The sequence below is a fragment of the Trematomus bernacchii genome, unplaced genomic scaffold (genome assembly GCF_902827165.1).
Source record: "Trematomus bernacchii unplaced genomic scaffold, fTreBer1.1, whole genome shotgun sequence".
In the NCBI taxonomy this organism is placed as follows: Eukaryota; Metazoa; Chordata; class Actinopteri; order Perciformes; family Nototheniidae; genus Trematomus; species Trematomus bernacchii.
In genome coordinates, this window is record NW_022987573.1 from 1,965,911 (window position 1) to 1,989,628 (window position 23,718).

General features: G+C 43.0%; 1 protein-coding gene across 9 annotated transcripts in view; it reads left to right on the forward strand.

The window, feature by feature from the left end:
* Positions 1-23,718, forward strand: part of LOC117479536 (membrane-associated guanylate kinase, WW and PDZ domain-containing protein 1-like) — an 88,471-nt gene that overhangs the window by 47,289 nt on the left and 17,464 nt on the right. For 3 of the 9 annotated variants that reach the window (XM_034126562.1, XM_034126565.1, XM_034126570.1), the window contains 12 exons: positions 1,465-1,584; positions 5,966-6,154; positions 7,305-7,527; positions 7,838-7,885; positions 8,156-8,235; positions 8,751-8,789; positions 10,762-10,819; positions 10,969-11,078; positions 12,504-12,623; positions 13,293-13,478; positions 14,450-15,061; positions 23,001-23,035. In XM_034126562.1, coding sequence (XP_033982453.1) covers positions 1,465-1,584; positions 5,966-6,154; positions 7,305-7,527; positions 7,838-7,885; positions 8,156-8,235; positions 8,751-8,789; positions 10,762-10,819; positions 10,969-11,078; positions 12,504-12,623; positions 13,293-13,478; positions 14,450-15,061; positions 23,001-23,035 — 1,820 coding nt within the window. The remainder of the gene's footprint in view (positions 1-1,464; positions 1,585-5,965; positions 6,155-7,304; positions 7,528-7,837; positions 7,886-8,155; positions 8,236-8,750; positions 8,790-10,761; positions 10,820-10,968; positions 11,079-12,503; positions 12,624-13,292; positions 13,479-14,449; positions 15,062-23,000; positions 23,036-23,718) is intronic. The other 6 variants (XM_034126567.1, XM_034126571.1, XM_034126564.1 and 3 more) reach the window with 5 other exon arrangements.

Here is a 23,718-nt window from a genome sequence, read left to right on the forward strand (position 1 = left end):
TCTACTCAGAAGGAATTGTAAATATTTAATTGAGCTCTGATTTTTAAGTGTGTACAATTATAAGTTCGGCATCCTCATTTTTCCAATACTTCTAAAAGTTTGTGGGATAAGATGTGTAAGCATTCATCTAAAAGCTGAGCTAAACATACATATATCTCATACACAGTCCTGTCCTGACCACAGATGGGTCACAACTTCGGTCAACCATCTGGCCTGTCTTCTCATCTCCTCTTTGTAAAGACAGAGAAACAATAGGCCATGCCTCCATTGTCCTGTGTCAGCTTCCTCCTACAAAGTGTTCCAACTATAAGTAAAAACACCACAGACCACGAATCATTAACTCCTATAGGGTATCAGACTCAGGTGGTTAGACCTGCAAATCATTTTTTACTTGGAGTTGAGCTTTTTATCAGAAATTAATCCAAAGGCTGATTCAGAGTCTATTAGAAAATGTCATGAGTTTCACTGCCTCAAATGTTCTCTGGTGCCAGGACCAGGAGACGTGCTGGTTTATATTGCCTGCTTTCACAGTCCTATAGTTAAACCTAACGACACCTAGAATATATTAAGTATAGCTGTTCAGCATTGCAGTCGTAACAGATGCAATGCAGCTTTAGCAATCAACTACAGCCTGTGGCTCAGGAGGTGAGGAGGTCGTCCACCAATCATGGGGTCGGTTTTGTCTGTCTCCTGCACTCTACTTAATGGCATCTTTTTGGTCAAGATACTGAACCAGAAATGGTGCGATTGCGTGTGAATGTTTATCACTCCTGATGATCAGGTGGCACCTTGTATGGTAGCATCTGCCACCAGTGTATGTGTTTAATGCCGGCTTGTTTGTAGAGCCCCAAATAGCTTTACCATTTACCACCTTGATGGGTGCACAACAGCCCCTGGCAAAATCAGGCCAAATTGGGCGAGGATCATAACATTTCCGGCGCCCCTTGCTTGAACCAGACTAATCTTATAACTCAGCCTTCATTTTGATCTCAACCCCTCTATGGTTTTGTGACTTCCTCTTGCACTGTTTTGACACTCTTACGACACTTATTTCAAGTGTATATGATTATGTTTTTGAGTGTTACAAACCCACGATCACCATGAAGAAACTGATGAATTGATAACAAAATAAGAACGATTCCTATGGGGACCTTTTATTTCATCCTCTGACTTAGCAGGCAACAGTTAATTTCCTCTCATAGTATTTATAGCCATTACAATCACTCCCTCTTGGTTTCATGGCTCACATATTGACTGTTTCCCTGTGCTGGTCATCATCTCAAAAAAGCTGAGCAAATATTAGGATGCTGAATGCATTTTAACACTGATGATAGGCTTATTAAACTAAGGTAAAAATGTGGTTCAAGATGGAAAAATCGCACTTGCCCACTGAAAGCGATAAGATTTGACTTGTATTATTGGCAGCCACATTAACTTTATGTGTCTGTTTCTTCTTGTCCTTAGGTACAACCCGGCCCCCTCGAGACGGAGAGGTCCCAGGGGTGGATTACAACTTCCTGTCAGTGGAGGACTTCCTAGAACTTGAGGAAAGTGGAACACTACTGGAAATAGGAACATATGACGGTGAGGATGATGATCACAACTGACCCTACATGCGACTCATGATGGCGCAGGTGTCCTGATTCTCCACAGATACAATGAGCGTGGCAACATTTGTTTTTTCCTACATGCAGCGGGCAGAAAGACTTTGCTCCAGTTGATTCAGATTAGACTGTGCATGATGGGGAGGGAGATGCATTCAGGAGACAGCAGGTCACTCCACATCTGCCCCTCTCACTCTGATTAGGACAGTGTTGTGCAGTCTCGTTCCAACACAAACCTGTGTGTTAACATGAGTGTGTGGGTGGATGTGTGGGTGGATGTTAGTTCGTCTGCGAGCCTGTGTGTTGTGCAGGGCTAAGTCTAGTGTGTGTGTGTGTGTGTGTGTGTGTGTGTGTGTGTGTGTGTGTGTGTGTGTGTGTGTGTGTGTGTGTGTGTGTGTGTGTGTGTGTGTGTGTGTGTGTGTGTGTGTGTGTGTGTGTGTGTGTGTGTGTGTGACATTAATCTGCTTGGCACAGCTTCTGCTGTTGGCACGTTTCTCCCTTTCACGCAGACAATGTCAAATACCTGTCCACAGGAGTCTGTGGACATCCAGATAACCACCAGAAAACTGGATTATTGATCATAACTGAAGTAACCCTGGAGTGTTATGAAAAATAAATATATATATTTATTAAAAAGATTAGATTATAAGTATTTTCTTCTAATTTTCACATTTACATTACACTCTTAGACCACACAGAGACGAAACCGATTTCGAACCGAAGTCGATTTCAAAAAGGTCTTCCGTCCACATGGAAACGGCTCAAGAAACGTGTCCGTCCACACGAAAACGCTGGAGACGCTGTAGTACATATGCCGGGCCTGTAAGTGGCGCTGTACTTCCGCCACAAAATACACCAAAAGCAGCGAATAAGACAGATGACGATTATTATTATTATTATTATTATTATATTATATTATTATTGTTGCTGATGGTTGTGGTAGAGGTAGAGGAGCTGTAGATTTTGCACTAAAATCTGTATCATGGTCAGTAGCGTCTGGAGCACGAACGCAACTCTGTGATCCGCCATTGTTGTTGTTGTTGGCGAAACGCATCAGCAATGACGCGGGGGTGTGCAGGAGAGGTGGGGAGAGGCGGGGCTATGGCGTCATCGTTTCAGGAAATTATCGTGTAGGGTGTACACACCAAGCCCCCAGGAAGTGCGCCAGACTCTGTGCCCAACATTCGTTGTGTCCAAACGGCGGTACTGCAACTTCCGTATCAGTCCATGACGTCACTGGGCACAGAAAGACTTTTTCCCATTGACTAACATGGGGAAAGAGACGTCTGTAAATCAGCGGATAATTTGTTTGTAACTAAATAAACTACCCAGTATTAACTATGTTATAGCCCTTATTAGAATAATTCGGTCCTTAAAGTTGTAAAATGCACTAAAAGCCGAATCTAGATTTATTTTCTCTCTCCATTCATTCTAGTGAGCCGAGAGTGGGAGCTCGGGGGGTGGGGCTTAAGTGGCAACTCAACTGCGCATGCTCTATGAGCGCACATACGGGTACTTCTGCTCTGACAGCCAGGCATGACGGGTAATCTGTGACGTTTCGCTCTCTCAAAGGTTGGGCCATTTTGCCTTCATGCACCAATAGAGTGGTGCAGGGATGACGTATTTACCCGGAAGTAAGCTGCGCATGGGTTCCCTCGTCAAAAAAGCAATGGGATTTCTCCATAGGATTTTGGAAAATAGCTCGAAATAAGGTCTGTGGAAAACGAACCTCTTAGATAAATGCACGTTTTGTTCAGCCGGATAATATCCACATGTCTACCCTACTTTTATATCGAATCATAAATCTAATCGCCAGAAGCAAAATGCTAACGTTATGCTATAAATTAACTATAGCAGGGTCGCTGCTTCAACGTCACGCCAACTTAAGATCGATATTCAAAAATACAGATTCAAAATTGTACAAGTTGAAGCTTTTGTTTTAACAGTTTGCAAGAGTGCAGGTACTTGCTTTCAAGCAGAACAGGGAAAACAAACTTAGCGGGAGTGTTTACGTGTTCGGTGTAATGACGTACAACTTCTGTAGTCCTATTCAGCCACTTGTTAACAACCATCGTTTTTCAGACACGTACACTCTTCAAAAATCACCAGTGGGGTCACTGCTGATGTATTTAATGTCGTAGAACAAAACGTGATCCGTCTCTTAAATTTGTGTCAACCACAGATCTTATTTCGAGCTATTTTCCGAAATCCTATGGAGAAATCCCATTGACTCTGAGACGAGGGAACCGGGAGTGGTAAAATGCTAACTCACTTCCGGGTTTTAGGACGCGTCACTGCACCACTCTATGAGCAGCTCTCATAGGAAAGAACGAGACCCCGCCTCCGACGCTGTATCCAGTTCTTATTATACATCCATGGTACACATGGAGCCGCAAGCGTTTCGTCTCCAGACTTACCCACTTTGGGAGCCGTTTTCAAAGTGTATCGTTTTCGGGCTCCGAATCCGCGGCTCCGTTTCGGCTTCGTGTGGACGAACCGTCAATACGATAAAGAACGTTAGTGGATACAACTGATATCGTCTCTGTGTGGACGGGGCCTTAATCCTAAACCAGGTTAATCAGCTGCTGCTTGTAGCATCAATTAATTAACAGACATGACAGTGGTATTGATCTAGCATATTTTTATATTGTTTGATCTAACTATTGGCAAGAAAGCAATAAAGGGTATTTCCCCAAATATTTAATTATTCCTTAAATGTAGCCTCTATGGTATTGTCGGACCCCTAGGTCACCAGGATGTCTCTGTCTCTCATATCTATAAAGAATGTGTGAATAGAGTTGTAACATACAGGATAACGACTGAGGCGTTGTGCACACGGGAGCGTTTGCGTTTATGCACAGTATGCGCTTTCAAAAAAGTCTTCCGTTCACATGCATTCGTTTCATTTAACGTGTCTGTTCAAACGAGACCGCTGGAAACGCTGGACACGCTGTAGTACATATGCCGGGACTGTAAGTGGCGCTGTAACTTCCGCCACAAAATACACCAAAAGCAGCGAAGAAGACTCCGGAGCAGCCCCGCAGCAATGTTGCCATGGCTACCCTTCTGTTTATGCCCCGCGGTGGATTTAGCAACATGTAGTAGTTAATGTAATTCTCCATGTCCACTTGTTGCTGATGGTTGTGGTAGAGGAGCTGTAGATTTTGCACTAATCTGTAACATCTGTAGCATGGTCAGTAGCAGTAGCACTAGCAGTAGCTACTGACAGGAGGAAGTGTGTGTGGCGATTGCTGGTATTCAGCGGGATATAGTAATTTCCTCAGCATGTAAATATATGGATAAATGCAACAGGGAAGTTAACTGAAAGAAACCGAATATGTGGATATTGCATCGACCGACCAAGAAGCACGTCTCCGTGGAGAGGACGCGCTCAGAAAGAGAGATATTCTCTACAAACACCGGGTGAGATCGCTCCTCTGGGACACGCCGGTGCTCTGCCTACAAACATTTCTCTTTTTGCCGCCGACGGGCGCAGGAGCAATGAACAATAATGGCCTGGATTAGGCAGTAAAGACAATTTTGGTGTATCGCAGAGCGGACTGTTTAATTTTGTTTGTGTTGTTTGGCTGGAAAATTGTCAATATAATGGATCAATGCATGAAATCTGACTCTGTTTATTTTGTTTAAGGAGTATATTGGGCGTTAACAATTCTGGTTTGCCTTTTATAATATTATTTCATTCAAGAACCCCTTGTGCGTTTAATTAACACAGCTATTTTTGATAGTTGATCGTTACAGATGGCTACTGGCCATGCTACAGCAGTGAGCAGCAGAGGTGGGGAGAGGTGCGCCTATCATTATTTTTTCAGGAAATATTCGTATAGAGGCGATTACACGGACTCGTTTGACCCCCCAGAGAGTTTCGTTTGCAAATCTATCCACCTTGGGACTCGTTATCGTTTGTGGGGTCCGTTTCTATCGGCCTCGTGTAAATAATAGGGCTATACGCACGCGAAACTATGCAGATACAAGCCGTTTTGTCCTCGTGTAAACGGCGCCTTAATGAAGTATTTGTTTGTGCCTCTGAAAACAAGACTCTCAGTCATAAAAAGCTACAAAAACAAGCTGGCTGTTGTGAGCCGGCCATTGTTCTTGCTAAGTATGCTTTCAGGGTCCAGACAATGAAGCTCTGAAGCCTCGAACACAATCTAGTTCTGCTTTCTCACCAGCTGCTTTTTCCAGGATTCATGATCACACTGTGATCCAGCGCAGATTATGAGGTTTCATAGATTCTCTGCCTGCTACCTTTCTGTCTGTTTCAATCCCTGGCTTCCTCTCTCTGTCTCGGTTTCTCCTTCTGTGTCTCTCTCAAGCATGCTAATGTCCTTCTTGTTGCCTAGGTAACTATTATGGGACCCCCAAGCCGCCAAGGCAGCCCATCAGTGGGACAGTGATTCTCAGTGATGCAGGCTCCCAGCAGTCCACCCCAAAGCGCACCAAGTCCTACAATGACATGCAAAACGCCCGAGTAGTGCCTGCTGACGACGAGGATGACGACCAGGCCACGGAAATGAACAACAGTTTTACAGGTGAGGGCGTCGCTCCACCTCTCCAGCCTCCCTAAACTTTCTGCAGCTCTCTTCGTCTGTGCATGTATTCTCCATCTGTGCTGTGTTGAGTGGATGCTTGCTTAGGAGTGTGTGTGAATGCTCAAGATTAAGGATATAGAAGGAGAGAGATAATGTGTGTGTGTTTATGATTCTCTCCTCTGTTGTACGGTGCTGGGTGTCTGGCGGTTACATCATGTCTTTGTGATGCTGGTTCCTTTTTCTGTGAGCCTCCAAACACTGCCATCTGCCTGTGAGGAGGGGTGTAGAGGGGGAAGAAGTACACTACAGTATACACTCATTTTCTCTCATTGCTACAGGCCTCAAATCCTTTCCAAGCTGTATCTTATCTTTTACTTCTCTTGATATTGCTCATTTAATTACTTCTAGCATGTTCATCACATTTGAATATGTCATTCTCAGGTATTATTGCTTTTTCAAACCACATATTTTCCAATACATGTTAGCATTCTGCTAACATCCTCTGCAACTCAATCAGTTCCATAATATATAAAATAAGAAACATTGTGATTTCTATGCCAAAGCGTCATTATTTTCCCTCTTTTTCTGTCGCCTTTAAGCTCTATCCTGTTTTTTGATAGCAAGACATGGTTTCTTTTTCTCTCTTGATGCTGGGAATCTATGCCCTCTCTGTGTCCCCCTGCCAGGCTGTGAGAGTGTTGAATTAGCATTTGATCAAATCCTGAAAGGCCCACGGAAGTGGTGGAGGACATTGGGCCAGAACTGGGGAGCGAATGGGGATGGGGGGTTGCGGTAGCTAGCCTTAGGAGAAAGAGGCTTATGGGCGGAGAGGTAAAACAGGGTGGGGGTCACAAAGAGTTTGGGGAAGACTGTTGCTGGAAGAATTAGCATATTCCTGGGGCCCTTTGAGTACACTAGATATGGGCAGGGGGCAATCTTAAGACGGGGGGAAGGGGAATGTGGTGTGATTAAAGTTGAATGTGAGTAGCAAGAGTTATAGCATCTCTGCTTATTTCCTCTGTTCTTTTCTTGCATGCAAAAACATAAACTGTGTTTTCTGTTCTTTTTTGTTGTCGTTCCGTGTTGTGCTCCTTGTGTTACCCAGGATCTTTAGTGCGTAGTCTCTTCCCCTCTCCTTTGTTGTGCACAGGTAACCCTATTGACCAGGACGAGAGCCGCGGCGGCACCCTCCGGCCGTACCCCGCACGTGACAATGCTCCATCCTGTGGTCTGAACAATGCGGCCGCCTCCACCTCAGAAAGTGGGCAGCAGACCCTCGCAGAGCCGCAGGTCTCTCCGGAAGACCCGCAGGGACCTCTGCCTGAAAACTGGGAGATGGCCTACACTGAGAGCGGAGAACTTTACTTCATAGAGTATGTATCAACAGCCTGCAACATTTCAAAGTTTTATCTCCTGCAACACACTCTTTGCACTGCCTGAGTTAGCATTTCTCACCGTAGCCCATACCCTAGTTTGTGTTTTCTGTATTTTACCTGCACAATTATCCCTTTTGTTCGTCCAGTGGCTTGTCTTCCCCCATGATTTGGTTTTTAGGCCTCCCCAGCCAACCTGCCCAGCCCCCTGGGTGCCACTGCTTTCCTGTTAATCCCTGCATGTCCCGATCTCTAAAGGAGATCACATCCTGATCACCTGACTACCTCCACCTCTCTGTCCTCTCCGCAGCACGGCAAAGCCACACCACCAGGACATGGATGTGTATTTTCAGAGCTTGTATGTTTATTTCTGCTATCACTGATTTACAGTATGTTCTTGTTTAACAATAGAGGGAAAAGTCAGGTCATTTATTGGTAATATCCTGCTTGTGTTGCTCTATTATTCTCATTTCTTCTTGCAGCAGGCGCCTTCTGTCCTCTGTAAACTTGCTGACGCGGTTTACTTTCTAATTCTTATTGATGCATTCATGCGCCCCTGCTGTGCTTTTATATGTCGGTGTGACAGCCTGTGTTGAATTATTCTGTTGTCTTGTTTGTTTCCTCTCAGCCACAACACAAAGACCACATCATGGATGGATCCTCGGTGTAGAGACAAAGCCTCACGGCCAGAAGAGTGCGATGATGAAGGTAAGCTTCTACACAACATCCTTTGCACAATAAAAGTTATTTAGCACTTCAGCGTAGCACTTCAGGAATCAGTAGGTGGTGTGTGAGGTCTCAAACAATGTGCTCCTCCTTGTTACAGAGTGGTGACATTGTAACTCATTTGCTGTGAAACCTACAGATTGATTTTGTGTTTCACAACTTTTAGCAAATAAAAAGATAACTAATAATGATCTTATAAACAACAAAATGTTTGATAAATTACAAATTACAGTTGTGTTCAGAATACTGAACAATTGCACCATCAAGTGGCGAGATTTAAAGTGGCACACATTGCACAGGATTGTTTAAAGGCTGTTTTATCTTGTTACTGTACGTTTTGAAACTAAGGGGTTTCTTTTTGCCTTTCTCTGGACTGTCACTTCCTTCTTTATTTGCTCTTCGATTCTTCCATCCCCAACCCACCTCCCCTCTGCTTTGCATCCCCTTTTATATTCTTTGTTTTCTATTCTTTGTTTCATCTTGCTTTAATTCTGGAGAAGAAGGAATACATACGGAGGAACTGGAAGCTGATATAGGTAAGACTTTTGTGTTTAAATAAAAGTGTTGTTGAGACTAATAAGGTTCATCAGTGTAAATCACAGTTATGTCGATCTCTGAATGTTGACCTTCTCTGTCATGCTGCACTAAAAGCTGCTATACCATTTATTTGGTTAATGATGAAATGAAATGGAGGCTTCTTTATTATTCTTTAGTGATCTTTGAGGCAGGAAAACATTTGCAAGAAATGTAAGGACCTTCGGACTGCGAAGAGGAGCCGTACAGCAATGTGATGATGTTACCATTTAGTACTTGCTTTGCTACAAGCAGAGGAGTGGAGGATATTTGTACCAGCTGCAGACCCAAAAAATAGAAAAGACTGCAAGTAATGTAAACAATGCAGGTTTCATTAAAAGATGGATTGAATATGTTGTTTCTTAGACCTTACGGATACACAAATGATGTATTGCTGAGACTGTAAACAAATGTGTTTACGGAAAACAAATTCACTTTAAAGCACAAAGCATTTTCCCCATATTCCTGCAGAGCAGAGATGTTTATTGTTTAGAGAGGGCTTATGAACCCATGTGACGTAAACCGGACCATCGTAACCTAATTCTGTGTCTTTTGGCAATAGCATTTCCAATATGGCATTTGGCTTTATAACATTTCTTTCTCTGCTCTCCAAATGTTTTCCTCTAGAAATTCATTTTTTGACTGGAGCCTCATAGTATTTGTCCGTCAGTTGTATTACTTTAAGATATTTACTTTCTGTAACACATCTCATCTTGATTTAACATTTGATCAAAAGTTTATTTTTATCTCTGGGATCACTCAATTTGCCTTTGATATTACAAATACAATCATCTGTTCCTCGCAATGAATTGCAGGAGTTGTTTACATCAGATTGCAGATGCACATATCTGAACGATGTGCTCATCTCCCAGTTGCAGGTAGCACAAACAACCCTGTAATGGATCAAAAGCCCAGCCTCAAACAAAGCCTTGAACGTCTGGCTTTGAGCCTTATTTATTTCTGGCTGCATTTGCTGGCTGCTCTGATGCAGACAGTCTGAGATTATTGATCATGAAATCCAGTCTCATTAAAGTATTTACTGGACTTGTGAGAAGCCAACGGTAACACAAGGCGGTAATGTCTTTGTGTGAAAATGAATACAGTGAGAAGGAGGAGGACTGAGATGCCAACATCTTAATGGGGTTGTGTCAGTTTAATAGGATTCATCTGTCCGCCTGTTCCCATGTAATGCGGTTAGGTGTGTGTGAGCAGTGTGCAAGGGTGTGTTCAAAGAGTGAGAGTAGTGGCGCTGAGCAGAATAGTATGGTTATATTTACTAGAAGAATTACAAACTGCCAAATACAGATGTTAGCACTTGAGTTTTACTATTTTCAGACTTCACTTGTGTGTTGGCCCCTTGTTTTTGTTAAATGTTTTAGTTGTAATAAAAGTGTTTGTGTGTGGCAGTACAAAGATCTGTGGTATAATTATCATAAAACAGAAGTGCCAGTGGCGCAGATATAATCCTTCGAAATTGGATTCTTAACAGATTTTACAATTGAGATAAAAGTGGAATTTTTAAGGGAGAATTAAATAAGTTCTTGGAAGGTTTATTTCACAGGCGGAATCCAAGGCATTCAGTGAAACAGAGAAGTTTCAAAATCAAAGTGATCGCATTTTGGCATTAATGTTAGAATGTAAAACAGGATAACAAAGTGCCATAAGGGCAGAAAAACCTGATAAACCATGTTTCCGAACTAACATACCAAAACAACATCTTCTAAAGAAATCATGTTGACCCAGAGATTTTAGATAAGATGAAGGAAAGAGATCCAGTACATTATGGAGACTGTACCTGTAGTTTAATAACCATGTTTGATACACTGAATGATTTCGAGTCAATCCACGATCATACTCTGCTCTGCTAATGACCAAGGAGAAATTATCTTTCTGTGCTTGATGTTGTGTTTCATCTGTATTTCATCTGTATTTCAGAGCTGCCTCCAGGATGGGAAAGGATAGAAGACCCAGTGTACGGGGTGTACTATGTAGAGTAAGTCAGCTTGTCAAAATTCTCCAAATAAAAGACCATCTTCGCACCACCATCATTTATAAGAGAGCTTTTGATGTGCTTTTATATAATTTAACTGTCTTTTTGAAAATAATAATGTCCTTTGTTTACTCTCTCCCACGCTGTCTCAGTCATATAAACAGGAAGACCCAGTATGAGAACCCAGTGGTGGAGGCGCGGCGTCAGAAGATCCTGGAGCAGCAGCAGCCGCAGCCTCCAGAAGGTGAGCGGTATATTCGAGGTTCGTTTCCTGCCCTGGCAAGGCACCATTTCTTTCTTTCTTCATGTCTGTGAGTGTCATGTCCTTCTAGTTTGTCCAGTGCTCTCCAGGGTTTTGGCCAGACTGCTATCCTTCTCTCTTCTGTGACTTTACTTCAATTCCCATCAGGTCATGATAGAAAGAAAACATAGGTTTTTGGCTAAATGCTAATTTTGATTCTTATAACAAATGTACCAAAAGAGAGCTGGCCGAAGCCCTGGTGTCGTCTTTGTTGTTTAGGTTTTAATTTACGTGACTTAAATTCATAAAAGCTCTATCTCATTCTGTATTTGATCATTTAGTTTGCTTTACCATGAAAACGCTATTCAGACATTTTTTCTTTAGCCAAGAGGTTTTTAAACATTGAGGCCATCTGCCCAGGGGAGAGATGTGGGGCGAATGACTTGTGAGGCGGGACAGGTGCATGCTGATGCTCTGAAAACAACAGGAAGTTATTTATTGTAGTTTGGCCCTGTGATTTGGCCTATTCATCCACACAGTCAGGAATTGAGCCTGAAGCTCAGCTCAGCAACTAAGGTACTTTAAAACACCTATCGCTGTTTTACTGCAATTTGTTTCAAAAGTAGTACTCTTTTTAATAGTCATAACTCAGACCCAAAGACATACACACATTCTCAGGTTCAGTGTCAAATGCATAAAATGAGCAAAAATATGTTTTTGTCAGAATCATAATGATAATTGTCTGTACATCCTTATGTACTTTGCAAACAGGAACTGCTAATGGCTAATTTGGCATCCTTCAAAGGTTACCATATGCCAAAATGTTAAAAAAAAATGGGCACAAGCCACATCCACACCCATAGAAACATCAAACTTGCTGTTCACATCCTGCAATGCCATGCACTAATGGGGACTGCAGCTCCAACTTAATAGAACAACATAAATTCAACTTTTCTCATGTTGCATTTTTCCATTTTTCTTTTACTCTACTAGGCTCAGATTGTCCCATCACAGTGTTTTGTACTTCTATTCATGGAATACTGACACTTTCCTCTATCCATTTATATACAGATGTTTGCCACAAGTTGAATACATCTGGACATACACTGACACTCGATTTTTTTCTAAGGAGGGGACAGAGTGTGAAAACTACTACTTTAGCCTAAGAATCAAATGTATATAGTTGTACACTGCAACATTTCACATAAACAAGTTTCTCACATTTAATAAACAACACTAGTAGAAGCTGATGTAAATGAGGGAACTTCTCACAACTGAGGCGTAAAAATGAATCAGATGGCAAGTATGTACACTATGTGCTTAAAGCTCTGTGTGTCTATACGTGTGTGTTGCTGTTAAGTGTTTGTTTGTGCTTGGCATGTAAATACACTTTTGTGTTGAGTGTGTGTCGGTAATGTGTGTTTGATTGTGATTGTGTCTGTGCAGAGTGGATAGAGGAGCATTCCTCAGCTGCTGTTCCATTAGCAAACTACGCTCCTAACCACCTGGAGACCTACAGGGACCCCCAGGGCCGGCCAAATCTACCTCCGATGCCAGGAGCCAAACGTAGGTCTTTGTTTAATAGACACTGTACATTATATTCATTCATTTAAATTATTTAATATGGATAAATACAATATACATAGAGTTGCAAGACTATTAACCTAGGCAATGTTTCGAAGCATTTATAGCTGCTGATTTACAATCCTGTCCATACTTCACTTCTACTTCTTGATTTTATATTTATTGGCAGTTGTCCAAAGATACATCATGTAGTTAAGATGAAGGTTTGTTTTTGGTTACTACATTCACATTGGAATTCCCCGTGCTTTGACATTTCCCGGCTAGAAAATCTACTTTTGCCGATTTGTTTACAGTCTTTCGACATGACATTTGGAAAAGGACACCACCCTCAATTTATTTTGAATGACTTAATGTGAAAGTGACAAAGGAGTGCAAGCAGCCCATGTCAAAATGTCTATGCATCGCCAAGCAACATTTCTAATAACCATAAAAGGCAATGCACAATTTCATAGCCTGTAACAATTTGAGTCTCATTTGAGGAATCGCTGATTGTCTCATCTTGCTAATTTGTCCACATATCAAAATTCAGACAACAACGCATGATCCTGAATTGAGAGACACAACTACTATTAATCATTGTTCAGGTATTTTGAATATAGAATCCGGAAAGGACACAAAAGTAAGAGTTTTTTTTCTTCTCCTGCTCTAAAGGAGGGAAGCCTTTCTTCACAAGAAACCCAGCAGAGCTGAAAGGAACCTTCATCAACACAAAGCTGAAGAAGAGCCGTCGCGGCTTCGGCTTCACGGTGGTCGGAGGTGACGAGCCAGATGAGTTTCTACAGATCAAAAGTCTGGTGCTGGACGGGCCTGCAGCCGTGGATGGCAAAATGGAGACAGGTGCAGTACATAAGCACTATCCACAGGGGGCACTGTTTTCATTCAACACACTTCCTCCTCCACTACATCTATACATGTTCAGTCCTTCTTATGAGCCCAATCCCAGCAGCTGTATTTTAAGTGATGCACCATTTGGCCTTCAATGATATCTACTGTTGCTGTTTAATTGTACACTTTGAATAACTTGAAAAATCATGATAATAAAATCCTTCTGAGGTTGGATTTTATTTTGGACAGCAATCATTACTCGATAGTACAGTATGAGTTTGCCACTGAAACATTCTCGTATAGTTTCAGTAAAATAAAAGTCAAACATATCTGCTATCGTAAAAGAGCAGTCGTATTATTTAAGTCCTCATAATCTTTCCTTGACCTGATGAACTTTTTCCATCGAGGTCAAGTGCTTGGGGGCTCCCTAGTGGATTATTGAGCTCCATATCCACATTTTCGATAAGACTACATCGGTACAGACCTTCATTCAAGAAATAACCTTTAGTGCAAAACGAGAATGGAAAAAAGATGTGGGAGTCAGTAGAGGAGATTTTCCAGCGGCACTTTACATTTGTACTTGGCGCTTATGGAGACATGATAGTGACATAAAATATTTGAATTTGGTGCAACTGACCTCTTGTACTTCTTTAAGTGTATACTGTTGCTGTGTTTCTGCTGCATCAATTTGACTGTCCATTGTGAGTTATAGAATCAACAATATTATAGTGCAATACTAAAGGGCTGGATAGTATTTTAATGTGTGTGAAGGTATACATTTTAACAGGCCCTTCACAACACTGTCAGGTCCCCTATTACAGATACTTTGGTGTTACACTGAATAATGGACTTTCAAAAAACGGGGTTATTAAACTAAATAACACAATGTTTAAAAAACGAAAAAACTGTGAATATATATAGAACAGTAAATAGTTGTTATTTGTGTAAATGCATCACTAACAGTATAATTATCCTCTCTGCAGGCGATGTGATAGTCAGTGTGAATGACATCATTGTGCTGGGCTACACCCACGCTCAGGTGGTAAAGATCTTCCAATCCATCCCCATCGGCTCCATGGTGGACCTGGCCCTGTGTCGGGGCTACCCTCTGCCCTTTGACCCGGACGACCCCAACACCAGCCTGGTGACTTCAGTGGCCATCGTGGACAAGGAGCCTATCATCGTCAACGGACAAGAGGCGTTTGACTCGCCTTCCAACCACGGCGGACCCGTTAACGGCATGAGGGACCTGCGGTCGCACAGCCCCTCCGCCGAGGTGGCGTCTAACGGCTCGCACGGCCACTCCAGCGATGTGGTCAACATGGCCTCATCGATAGCCACCCAGCCGGAGCTCATCACCATCCACATGGAGAAGGGTGACAAGGGATTCGGCTTCACAATCGCAGACAGCCTGACGGGAGGAGGGCAGCGAGTCAAGCAGATAGTGGACTACCCGCGCTGCCGTGGTCTAAAGGAGGGGGATATTTTGATGGAGGTCAACAAGAGGAACGTCCAGAATATGAGCCACAATCAGGTGGTGGACCTGCTGAGCAAATGTCCCCGAGGCAGTGAGGTCACCATGCTGGTGCAAAGAGGTATGTATTACATCTTGATGTCAAATACTTGGATAAATAGATGCAGGTATACTGAAGTTGAAACACAGAAAATAACGTACAGTAATCTGCTTAACCGACAACAGCTTGAATAGTTGGCATGCAGAGAGTGACATAATGCGAAGGCAGAGAGAAAAAGTTAGGAAGAGAGTGGGTGGCAGGGTGAAAATGATCGGACTGGATGAGATGAAACCAGGAGAGGCAAAGAGACGATGGGCTGAGTTAGCATTGCTGTCGATGAGCAGATGAGTGTGGGAAGGAGTGGGAGGCTGGGTAGAAAGGCAAGATGGATGAATGAGAGGGGAGGGGGGGGGGAGCACATTAGGTCAGGGACTCGTTTATGTTATGAATACGGATGCAGCTGAATTGGGCCTCAGAGACTTTGTCGCTATTCATGTTAGCTACCGTCATATGTTGCCCTTATGATGTTTTGATATTGGGTGTCAGTTTATTTTCTGCTCTTGACCCGTTTTACTTTGAAAACACAGTAGCTGAATTTATTAAGCGACGAGTTTATAGCATGTGTTCATGGCAACGGAAAATTATTAAGTATTGACTTGAGTTGACTTATAAAGTTCATTCTTAGTATTTGCATATTATTTATGTGGATTTTTTATGTTAAATTTATTCTGGATTTTTCAGCCCATTCACAGCAACACTGTATCATACATTTTCCTACATCATACACTTTTAGCCTGGAATGATCCATAGATGAATGTTTTTCCCATTAAATTGTCAAAACAAAACGTTTGCCGAAGTGTAAAGTATCCAGGCAGATACTGAGTGACATTGGAGGTCCCTCATTTGTGTCCAGTCCTTATTGTTGGTAAATTACTGTCCATGCCCGGGTGACCCATATCTCTATTAGTGGCGGGTCAGGATATGCACCTCACATCAATTATGCCCTCTAATGAGTTGACCCTGTGCACTGATGCTGGAATAGTGCTGATGTATTGTGTTAAATGTCAGCATTATTATGGGCCTGTGAGAATGTGAGAGAGAGGAAGTGATACGGTTGCAGGGCAGTATTCCTGCTACCAGAGCTAAGAGAACGAGGTTCAAAGAGAGCAAGAGCAAGACTGAGAGGAAATGAAGAAGAGGATAATTGGGTAGAAGGCTACAGGCAGTCACTGGGGCAAGCAGGGCGACTGACAGCAGCGTAGATCATCTCTGTTAGGCTTTGACACCAGCCTGTCATTATTATGAGCTCAGGTGAGACCCTAGGTGATGAGGCGCAGAAACTGCACACCCACACAGGCAGCCAGGGGGGTGGGATTGAGATTAATTAAGCTTCTGTTCAATAGTTAGAGGTATTGCATGAAGTTGAAGGAATGGTGCAAACAATACTAAACTCACTGAAACCATTTTTTCAATATGCTACTATTGACACAATTATTTGTTCATTTTACAAAAAAAGCCAATATACTGTAGCACTGTATTCAAACAAGATTGTCGGACTTCTGCAAAGAAGTAAACCTTTTTTTCATTGTAAGTCTACAAATTAAATCACAAAATATAACATTCCTTGATCAATCTAAAAACTAATTGCAAACATAATTTATAAATACACACCACGCATATTGTGAAATGCAATGACATGCGATAAACTTTACAGTCGTAGTGTAAAAACACCTTTGGTCGATCAGGCAACATGTGAAACTCCCTGGTCCCAGCTTCTCACGTGAGGATTTCCATCTTTTCCCTTTTCTAATATAATTGCATATTTAATATTTTGGGGTTTACATCAAAACAAGCACCACTTGTAGGCACCACCTTGGGTTTTGCGAAATTCTGGGCGTTTTCTAGACAAAACAACTAATGTGATGAATTCAAAACATAGATCACATATTAATCAACAGAAACAATCATTAGTTGCAGCCTTCTCAAAAGTATAATAACGTTTTTTTGGGGCTGATTTGTGACTCGTCTGAGAATAATGCGCTAACCTTTCAAGTGATCGCTACCAGCTAGCACATAATCATTCACAAATAACAATTATGGGAGCTAAGAGGAGCAGGGTAAGGCAGATAAGAAAAGAGAGCTGAGGATGAGATATAGGAAGGCCAGGGATCATGTTTTGAGAAAGTGGAGGAGGAGGATTAGGGGAGAGAGTGTGAGATTTGCTGAACAGCACTGAAAGTTCAGCAAGGGAAGCGTGTATGAGGGGATTGGTATAAAAATATATATATAGGCGGAGGAGAGGAGGAGGCACAAGGTGGACTTCAGCTGGAAGAGAAGAAGCCTTAAACTGTTTATTTGTGACTCATCAATACGTGCTGGCTGACTCAGATTTTTATAGAGGGCACAAAGCGCAAGGTCAAACAAACACAATGAACATTTTATTTTCAAAAAAGTTTGTATTTTTTCATTTTGTGTATGATAATTCGCAGTAGCTCGGGATGTGTCACAGCAGTTTCATTTATGCAAAAGATTATGAATCCTTGTAGCTTTGGCAAAATGTACTGTATCATCGGATGTGCACGACAAAGAGACAAAAACATCTCTTGCAACGCTACACCAGTTCAGCAGTTTATCCCAGGAGGCAGCATCGCTCTGAACTCAACAGTGCCAGTGTAGTTTGCTTGTGGCAAATCTCAGATAGATGCACAGCGAGTTCAAAAGCCTCACAAGTAAAAAAGGTGTTTTGTCACAGCATTTTTGCAGAAGGCTGTAGTGCATCTTGCCGTTACCCTGCGATGGCATCAGAAACGAACGGAGCCACATTTTGGTCTCTGGATTTCCCAACAAGTGGCCTCTCTAGTTTCAACTGCGTGGTTGTTGAACAGCTTTAAGAGAGGAGACTAGCAACATGTTATTATTGCAATGGAAAAAGACAAGAGGTGGAATAGGCTGTTGTGGTAATGAAGGAAGTAGCTAAACAAAGGACTGTTGTTAAAAAGAAGAAAATAATGTTAATGTTTACATCCAACAACCCTGAACACATTCTTCATGGTCTAATTACACACTCTAAGCAGTAGGATGGGCAAATCTCGACCTGTTAAAATAATCTATTATGACCATAAGCTTTTCTAGTCTGAGAAATGTTCATAATCCAATACGATTTCCAAGATAACATCTAGTGTTTTCACACACAGTACCTTCTCATGTAAAGGAGGCCAGGCCAGCTTTGAGTCCTCCATCTTGTCTTCCCACCGCTGTTGCCATGACAATCGTGCACAGCGCTCCTGTCCCCTGAGAGACAGAGAGAAAGAAGAGGGAAAATTAGAGGGGGGAGGGGGGATATAAAATGTTGGGGAACAGAAGGGAGAGGAATGTAATATAATGATGACAGACAATGAGGAAGAGCGACACAATATCATTTAGAGTGGAGGAAGAAAAGGGATGTGTTTATAAGTTGTAAAGTAAAGCAAGGCTAAACGTTTACAGGTTTGGCTCAACAAAAGACTACATTACTCATGCTGTACACCAGGGATCACCAACTACATTTGTCCAAGGGCCAAAATTATTCCTAGAGACACTTTCGGGGGCCAGCGATTTTTATATATAGCCCTGAATTTTGAAGTTGTTGACCGGGGGGGTGCTGGTGGTGCACGCTCATGTACTGTCAACTCGCCGGAGCCTCGCAGCGGGGCTACGGCGGAGCGCATAAAGCAGACTCTTCACGCTAACGAAGGATCACTTCTTCTTCAGGGCAGGGAAGGCTACGCAGTACGCAGGCTACTGTCCCGCAGCTGCTGCCTCTCTGTTGGACTCCGGTACTGCACATTACTCATGAGACGTTGTAAAAAAAAAATGAGTGCGGGGCGAACGCACTAACCACTCCGCCAGCGCCACAGCACGTGCCGGATGAGAATGTCTGGCGTGCCAGATTTGGCCCGCGGACCGCCAGTTGATGGTCACTGCTGTACACCCTTAAACAACAATGTATACAGTGTTTAGAGAACCTGGAGGAAGGACCAAACACACAGCCTTTCAACGCACTGCAGATTCAGTCTGAAAAGTGCTAGAATCACACACACACACACACACACACACACACACACACACACACACACACACACACACACAACACACACACACACACACACACACACACACACACACACACACACACACACACACACCACACACACACACACACACACACACACACACACACACACACCCACACACACACACACACACAACACACACACACACACACACACACACACACACAACCACACACACACACACACACACACCACACACACACACACACACACACACACACAGATGTTTTAAAGGCTGATCAAAAGATATAAAGGTGTGAGCAGGTTCTTAAGTTAAGTATTTTCCTCCCGTGCAACTATAGCAAGTTACCAATCGTCTCCACTATATAATGTTCTCTGCAAATACTGAAATCATGGGAATGTTTCGAGTGAATGATACCCGACAGTCAAAATATGTCATAGTATGTGATGTGTCAAGATGTGCCATAACAATGTTATTGTATATCGCCCATACCGTTTAAAGGTCCCATGTCTTAGCAATTTCTACTGATCATAATTCCATTGTTGAGGTCGACCAGAATAGATTTACATTGTTCAATGTTCCAAAATCACATTGGTTTTCTCATACAGCATCTCTGTATAGTATGTGTATTCACTCTCTGTCCTACACGCCTTGTTGGAGCTCCTGCCCCCCCTCCCTATGAGCCCACTGTGCTCTGATTGGTCAGCTCGCCCACTCTGTTCTGATGAGTCAACCACCATTACAGCGGAACATCAGTGTTTATGTTTTACAATGGCGTTTGTTAGCAACCAGAAAATGACACCAGTAATGACAAACAGATGAGAATGCTGCGTGGGGTCTGGGTGCCGTGTTGGCGGGACGTTTTGGGGTGCTCGCTGCTCCGCCCTTTGGGGCTTGAGGAGCGGACAGTGTGAGGTAGATTACTGGTATCGTTTCCTGGTTGCTGCGTGGGGTCTGAGCTCCGCGGAGCTCAGGCTGAGTGAGTGTGTGTGTGTGCGGATTGGTCCATTTGGACCAATTGGTCCATTTGGACTTAATGACGTCAACCTGCCCCGGAAGAAAAAAATGGAAAAAGAGAAATCTCCAACGAGGCGTTCTGGGGCAGCATAGACAGGTCTTTTCTGTGTTAGAGTTTTACTCGCTACAGGGTGTACTTTGAGGGTTTTTGACTCTGCAGACCGTTTACATGCAGAAAAAGCTACATAAGACACAAGGGGACGGGTAATAACCGGAAAAGCATGACATGGGACCTTTAAAAAAAAAAAAAACATGTAGTATCAAAGTATAGTATACCAAAAATCAGTGTAGTATGCCAGAAAAAAAGTAATTGCATGCTATTAAAAATGTCATAATAGTATTCCATAGTAAATCATAAAAGTCAAGCTTGTCGCACAAATGATAAACCTTTTGAGCAAACACACTACTCGGCATGTGCTCAAATTGCCAATTGATAATATTAACAATGTTTGTTTGAGGCTCTACATCAGAGCTGCCTGTTCAATCATTTCTTTATTAGCATATTTTTTTGTTACTCAGCTAGTAACAATATCCGTACTTCACTGTCTACTGTAAAATAAGTAAAGGAAGCAGCCTCCTCCACACTGATGCTAAGAGCCAGATTGGGTCACAAAACAACTGACGGCACTCGCTTTCACTTCTAATTTGTTTACTTCCTCTCTCATTTGAATGATAATGGGCACAGTCTTAGTCAGTCTGGTAGACTTTCCTCAGTAATAAATACAATCAGTCCTTTTTAACCGGTGTTGCATCCTCAGTAATCAAGTCATAAATGGAGAGCGTTTTGTTTCTCTCATTCAGAAGCTTCAGCAGAGTAGAAAATATAAGGATTACGGCTCACAATGTAAATGCCATGTGCGTGCCTTCATGCTCACTGATGCCTGTCCTCCGTGCATAAATAAATGCTCACCTTCTTCTATACCTGCCTGTGCTTTTACTACATATGTATAGCATGCATGCATTCATGGATGCTTCTACACCGTTGCGCGTGTGCAGGAACATGCCATTCCCATATTTCTTTCACCGAGCATCAGCTGCTCATAAATGTTACATTCAGCCTTACACATATGCATCCTCCTCACAATGCCAGAGAAACTTAAGCAGATTTAAAAACGGCATCATGCATAAGGATGCGTTCACGTCTAGCGGCATGTAAATCAGATGTTCCAGCTGACACTGCTCCAGTGGATGCAGAGTTGGGGTCAAGCTACGTCACTTGACAAATCTGTATTCCCCTTAAGTTTCACGCCGTAATTTATCAACCATATGGTCAAATTAAGTTCAATTTATATGTTTGATGCTAATCATGTTGACCTCAGTGCCAATTTGAAGACTTTCAGAGGTTGTTTCAAAGTGAAAGGCGTGGTGAAATCAAGAGATCCTTGTCTTATAAGCTGCTGTTGTAGTTTGAAACACTTATGACCTTTGTGTGTGTCCTATCTGGATCACATGTAAACATTCATCAGAACGCCAGCAGCTGAGATGTTCCACTTCCTCCAGTAACTGGCACCCCATAATCTAAGGGATAGAGAGAGAGAAGGAAGGGAAGGAAAATAGGGAGGATAAATTATGAATTGTGTAGAGAGAGGGGCTTTGCAGCAACAGAGAGTTTTAACATTTAATGATTTTTTTGCCAATGCAGCAGAAAGAGCCTAAGATGGATGCTTGCATGTTGTTGCATGTGTTAATGTTGCTCCATCAATACTTCCAGTAGGGTTTTCTCTGTGCCTGTTTGGTGTCAGATGTTGCAGGAATGAATATGTTTTAATACGTGTGCTCACACCTCATATTTAACAAAGCAGACGTCTGCCACTGCATGCAGAACTACTTGATTGCCTTGGCAACCGCAACTCTTTGTCCCAATGTCGTTCATGCATTCATTTGTCTATTTCTGTCCCAACATACTTTGGTGTAGTAAGTGTCAGGAAATAGAGCATCGGGAAGGGAAATTATTTTTCTTGGAAAGTGGTGCATACTCTCAGTGTGTTGCGATCAGGTGGAGACGATATAGGTTTGTGTTGAGATTAGAAGCCTACATGTTTGGCTGTGATGGGTGTGAGAAGACCCCCTGTTTAATTGGGAGTGTATATGATTCCCTACACTTGTATGCTGTAAATCCTCTCCCCTGACAACTGGCTCCAAGTATTAATATTTCATTAGCACAAATGAGATTGATCTTCTTGGTGACTCTACAGTATGTTAACTGGTATAAAGAAGATCGAGAGATAGAGACAGATAAGAGGGAGAGAGAGTCATGGTGCACGAAAGAAGAGGAGGGGGAGGGAGAAAAAAAAAGGCAGAGAGAAGTTCAGCTTCTCGATGTAAGCCTTGAGCAAAGAAGAGAAGCGGAGAAGAGAGGAAACAGCTCTAGTTACGATGTGCATAATAAGGCAGAAGCTCATGCTTTCCTTTGATATGATGCTCAAGCTATTGAGCTTCTTGTCAGTGGGTAATAGTTGAGATTCTGCTGGAGAGCTCGTGCTGGAGAGACACCTGGGAAGTAGACTGGATGGAGGCTGTGGGGGCGTGGATCTGTTGATGCTTGTGGAGACCTGTAGCTTTGACCAGCATTTGAGGGCTGCTGCAGCACAAGTCAGCCTGTCTAATGCAGATAGAGCAGTTGCTCCTCTTCTAATAGCACGGGTGAGAGCGCAGAGTGGAGCGGGATACAGCACAGGGGGAGGAGATCACTTAGATTAGCGAGCAGCCTTGCGCAGTGTGTTGCTCAGAGAGAAAGGCAACACAGAGGAGGAAGAGGAGGAGGAGGAGGAGGAGAGCAAGTCGGGCCAGTTGTGCTCTGCTCTGCAGGAACCAGGGTCCATCCGTTTGTTTTGGAGAGTTTTTTTTTTTTTTTTTTAATCACAGGGGACAAGGGAAGAGCCCAACAGGTCATTCATGCTCTCTCTGTCTCTCTGCCGATGTTTTGCAGGAGTGGTGCAAGCCAAGCGGAGTCCAAAGCTGGTGGTAAGTACTACATTCTTCTTTTGTGTGTGTGTGTGTGTGTGTGTGTGTGTGTGCATGTCAGTTCTACTGAGTGAAAGGAGCGCTATTTAAAGAACAATAGACATATTTGACTCTTTACTCTATAGGCTTGTCACTTTGTATGCATTGTTGTATTGTTTTCATCCTCTTGCCTCTCTGTTGTCATTTCTCTTTACATCCCCCCCCCCCCCATTCCTACCACGCTGCCATCCTGTGACTGATTAAGCATAGCCTAGGCTGAACAGTGTAACAGTGACCAGCTGTTTTGGAGGGCAGACAGCCACAGCCGAGGGAAGATGGGAGGGAGGCAAAGACAGGAAAAACAGGTTGTGGATGAGGGAGGGGAAGACCCGAGGGGATATGGTTTGTCCCACAACAGTGAATCACTGTGATAGCCCAAAGATACAGAGGACTCACTGAGACTAACAGACAGGGAGAAGGGGACAATGACGGCAGAGTGAGCTGGAAGCAAAGCAGAGGGAGATTTGGGAAGCTGGAGGAGAGATTGCAATGTGACCATAGTTGTGACGGATAAGAGAGGACGGGGAAAGAGGCAGGAAGACCAGTTCTGGGAGCAGCTTCAGGGTCTCTTAAGGGACAGTGCAGTTATTCAGGAGTTTAAAAGAGCACACGCCTCTTTGTTTTTACGACTCATCTCAACCTGA